Here is a 4588-nt window from a genome sequence, read left to right on the forward strand (position 1 = left end):
TACCGCATTTTGCACTGGTAATCTGACACCAAAGTGGCTTTTAGTTTGATCTTCTAATGAGTTTGACTTCTTTTTCCTTCTTCCCCTTCTTTTTCACTTCATATTCTTTGAGCGAAATCGTGTGCGAGATTCGACTGTGATAATCGTGTAAATCGGGGTAGTCTAAATAGGAGCAAATGTCGCAATATTAATAAATATTTCTTGCTGTTGAAGATTGAAGTGTTTTGCCCGCCTCGTTTCAACTTATATTTCTAGATAGAATTAACAAAAGGGCGAATGTCGCAAATGTAAACAAAACGAGTGAGAGTTACTTTTTGCTGGACCAGGGGTGACATTGCGCATCTCGTTTCGAGTGATTTTCGTTCGAGACGCCCATTTGTTTAACGTGGTCGAAACGAACCAAAATCACTCGAAACGAGATGCGCAATGTCACCTCAGCATAGGAAAATCAACCCTCACTCGGTTTGTTTACCCTTGCGACATTCGCCCTTTTGGTAATTCTATCTTCAATTTAATAATAATTTTTATCTGGCATCCCTTTTTAAATTATCAAACACCACGTAAGAAGAAGTGTCAATTCCAGCGTAAACAAAAGTATCTGAAAAAATAAGTGAAGGGAGCAGAATTTTTTTTCAATTTCTGAAGGACTTTTATCCAAAGTCAATTCAGAACAAATAAAGGTGAGTTTATAAAAATAAAATTGTGAAACGTTTTCACATCAATATTTGCTTCAATTCACTTACATGGTGTCGGTAACTCGCTTATTTATCTTCAGAACCTACTTCCGCAAAATGGTTAAGTGCAGGAGTGCCTGCGCCATCGGACCATGGCTAGTGCTAATCATTCTCGTATTGGACAACACTGTTGGTCTTCCGGTGGTAACTGAGAAAACAACTACCGATAAGAATGAACATGCCAAGGACAGCGACGTGGAACAGCTTGAAGTAAGTGATGAAATTTACAGTAATCTATAGTTCGATTCGTAAACACTGACAAATATGTAAAATGGCTTGCAATAACACGTACACGTATTTGATTAATCATGCGAACTTCCGCTTCAAAACTCTTGAACAGCTGTATTATAATTTACGTTGATGTTGATTATTTTTAGAATGTGATCGAATACAACAAGTACCTTCAGGAAGTCGTAAAGGTTTTGGAAAGTGATCCTACCTTTAGAGAAAAGTTGGATAAGGCTGTTGAAAGCGATATTCGTGTAAGATTTCTATAAATAGTAACTCAACCCACTCAATGCTAAAAAGTCTATTTTTTTAGTCTGGAAAAATTGCTCAGGAATTAGAGTACGTCAATCACAACGTACGTTCTCGATTGGACGAGTTGAAACGCATCGAGCTTCAGCGGCTGCGTGAGCTGGCAACAAAGCAATTTGAATTGACCAATGAAATCGACAGAGATCACTTGAAAATAGCTGAACATTTAGACCACGAAAATCAGCACACATTTGAAATTGAAGATTTGAAAAAACTTATTTTGAAAACATCACAGGATTTGTCAGAGAATGATCGCCGACGCAGGGAGGAGTTTAAACAATATGAACTGCAAAAGGAATTTGAAAAGCAGGAGGCAATGAGACAACTCGATGAAGAGCATCGCAAGAAATATGAGGAGGATTTGAAGAAACAACAAGAAAAGCATAACAAGCACGAAAAGATTCACCATCCAGGTAACAAAGCCCAGCTGGAAGAAGTTTGGGAAAAACAAGATCACATGGAGGGACAAGATTTTGACCCCAAAGCGTTCTTCATGCTTCACGATCTTGATGGTAATGGTTTTTGGGACGAAAATGAAGTGAAAGTATTATTCATCAATGAGCTAAACAAAATGTATCAAGCGGGAGCTCCTGAAGATGACATGAAAGAGCGAGCCGAAGAAATGGAACGGATGCGTGAACACGTGTTTAGCGAAGCAGATACTAATAAAGATGGCTTAATTAGTTATCAAGAGTTTGTAGAACAAACCAAGCGCGACGAGTTCCAAAAAGATCCAGGATGGGATACTGTAGATCAGCAGCCACAATTTACTCATGAAGAATATTTGGAATATGAACGTCGCAATCAGGAACAAATTCAACGCCTGATTTCTGAGGGCAAGGTAAACTTTGAATAACGTTTACGTAACTACATGGGTTTAATCACCTCTTATCTATTCAGCTTCCGCCTCATCCAAACATGCCAAACGGTTATTACCCAGGACCGAATGTAAGTAAAATATAAACCAAACTTCTTCGAAATTCATCAAGTCTTTTACCACGTTTTACCATTTATTAATCCTTAGGCTGGTCCATATCAAGTTCATCCAAACGCAATACCTCTACAAGAGTATCATGTACCACAGGCGCATCCGAATCAGGTTCCTCCTTATCATGGAGCGCAACAACAAGGGTATCCACAGCAAGTAAATCTACACCCTAACCAAGTGTACCAACACCATCAAGATCCTAACTACCCGCCACAAAATCTGCATCAACAAACTGGACAGCAATCAAATGTCTATCAGCATGTACCGCCACAGTACCAACAGCAGCAGCAGCAACACGTGCAACAGCAACAACCCGTGAAGCAACAGCAACAACCCGCTGCTCCGCAATATAACCAACAACCACAATACCAGCAGCAACAGCCTCCTCAACAGCCACCGGTGCAGCAGAATGTAGTAGCGAACAACCAGCCAACGGGAACGCAACAACAGCCACCTCAACAGCTGCAGCAGAATCAGCAACGTGCCGAACCCCAAAATCAACAACAGCCGCCACAGCAACAATATAACATGCCTAGCAGTTCTACGGGTCAACCCGGTTTACCGCCTCAGCAACAGCAACAGCAACCATCTGTGCAAGCAGCCAAGCATTAAGTTTTGCAATTTCAAATGGAGGTATAGGTAGGATAGCGTAAATTTTTCGTAGCACTGTAAAACAGTGAAGTGTAGACATATTCAGGACAACTTCAATCTTCGTAATGTGGTGTGGGAATATATGTACCATATTCAGCTATACTTAAGTAGTTCCACTATTATATCTAGCATTTTAAACTCTGTAACTGACAAACTATTTGCCAACAACTTTTTGTGCTTTTGGGATTCAAATTAAAAACAGACGAATACACAATAAATTTGAGACTGTTAAGAATATCTTAAATTACAAGATTTTTTTTTATCTATGCAATAACCGTTACTTTTTATAAATCATTATTAGAAGCAAATACATTTTACTGAGATTTTTTTATTTATTTATTTATTTATATTTATAAGATTCATTATTGGCCTTAACCCTTTATAAGGCCGTGGCAATAAAATTGCCACCAACGAAAAATATTTGTTTTGCGTTTATAATGACATCAATATAATTATAGAAGCAAAATAAAAAATTTTTGTTGGTGGCAATATAGTTGCCACTGCCTTATAAAGGGTTAATGAAATAAAATAATCCTTATCCTTCCCCTTCCTTATCAAACCCATTTTGCACCACAATAGATCAAAATATTGGTCGCAATGGTCTAACATTCCAACAAAAAACAAAACTATTTTACACGAATACTCAGCAGCGGTTTAGAATAACAGAATAATAAGAATTAAGAATAGAAAATGCATTACAAGACGATTATAGCAGTCCGAGTCCGCCCAGTTGGCCTCGGGATACGACACTTGTCGAACAAACCGGTCCTCGTTTGTTCGAATATCTGCTGGGAGAGGCTGTAAGTGTCAATAGTATCGTAGCACTAGCCCTGCAGTTGTGCTGTACTTCAACATCGGACTGCGACATCTGTCAAATAATAACAGAAGGTCAAGTCGCGCAACCCAAAACATGTCATCAAAATCGTCAACTCTTAGGTTGGCAAGAAAGAGAAATTCAGACCGGGTAATGGAGAGTTCAGTGCACACCAACTAGCAAAATAAAACGGCCTTCCATTCATTGACTGGCCATAAAAAGTGCCTAGTTTCGGCATAGCCTCCCATATCGGTACAGTTGGAGATGCCCAATCGAAAATCGATTACGTGTTGTTATTTGATTCTAATCATCACTTCTCGTATATCACAGATGTTAGAATCTATCGTGACACAAGCATCTATTCTGACTATTACCTTTTGGTGGCTAAAGTGGGCCAAACACTTTCCGTTGTTACCAACATTCGACACCGTCGCCTGCCTCAAGACAATCTGGAACGCGAACAACCTGAATTCGCTACTGAGTACGTGCAAAGCCTTGAGGCAGTGCTTCCGAGTGAGGGAAAATTAGCCAAAACTCCTCTCGAGGAATGCTGCGATTGGCCTTGCCAGCGTTGAAAGAGATTTCGTAGGCTGCTCGCACTTACAGGAAATCTCGTGCCGAACTGTCAACGCGTGAGTGTTGACAAAAGCAAAAATACTTCCCTTTCTTTTTTTCTCACGCAAAACCCTGAACAATATCAGCAACGCTGGCAAGGCCAATAGCGTTAAAGCAGCCATCAACAGCGTGGCGCGTTGCCATTAGGTGCGTTGAAAGGAGTCGACGTAACGACTGGGTTAAGGCCTGCGCAAAGTTGGTACGTATGTATTCACGTTGCGCAAATTTGATAGATAGGGGCCCAATTAT

General features: G+C 40.0%; 1 protein-coding gene across 1 annotated transcript; it reads left to right on the forward strand.

The window, feature by feature from the left end:
• Nucleotides 1-565: 565 nt before the first annotated feature.
• On the forward strand, nucleotides 566-3226 carry LOC128734024 (nucleobindin-2). Its single transcript, XM_053827990.1, has 6 exons — nucleotides 566-680; nucleotides 776-944; nucleotides 1112-1216; nucleotides 1276-2112; nucleotides 2172-2219; nucleotides 2296-3226. Exons 2-6 carry the CDS (start codon nucleotides 792-794, stop codon nucleotides 2869-2871), a joined length of 1719 nt encoding a protein of 572 aa, XP_053683965.1. The 5' UTR covers nucleotides 566-680; nucleotides 776-791; the 3' UTR covers nucleotides 2872-3226.
• The last annotated feature ends 1362 nt before the right edge of the window (nucleotides 3227-4588 follow it).

Source organism: Sabethes cyaneus, chromosome 2 (genome assembly GCF_943734655.1).
Source record: "Sabethes cyaneus chromosome 2, idSabCyanKW18_F2, whole genome shotgun sequence".
NCBI lineage: Eukaryota > Metazoa > Arthropoda > Insecta > Diptera > Culicidae > Sabethes > Sabethes cyaneus.

Excerpts from the sequence above, each read along its gene's own strand:
- LOC128734024 (XM_053827990.1), top strand. The coding sequence starts at position 792 with ATGGTTAAGTGCAGGAGTGCCTGCGCCATCGGACCATGGCTAGTGCTA. Across the intron at positions 945-1,111 it reads GCGACGTGGAACAGCTTGAA|AATGTGATCGAATACAACAA; the intron begins GTAAGTGATGAA and ends GATTATTTTTAG. Across the intron at positions 2,220-2,295 it reads GTTATTACCCAGGACCGAAT|GCTGGTCCATATCAAGTTCA; the intron begins GTAAGTAAAATA and ends ATTAATCCTTAG.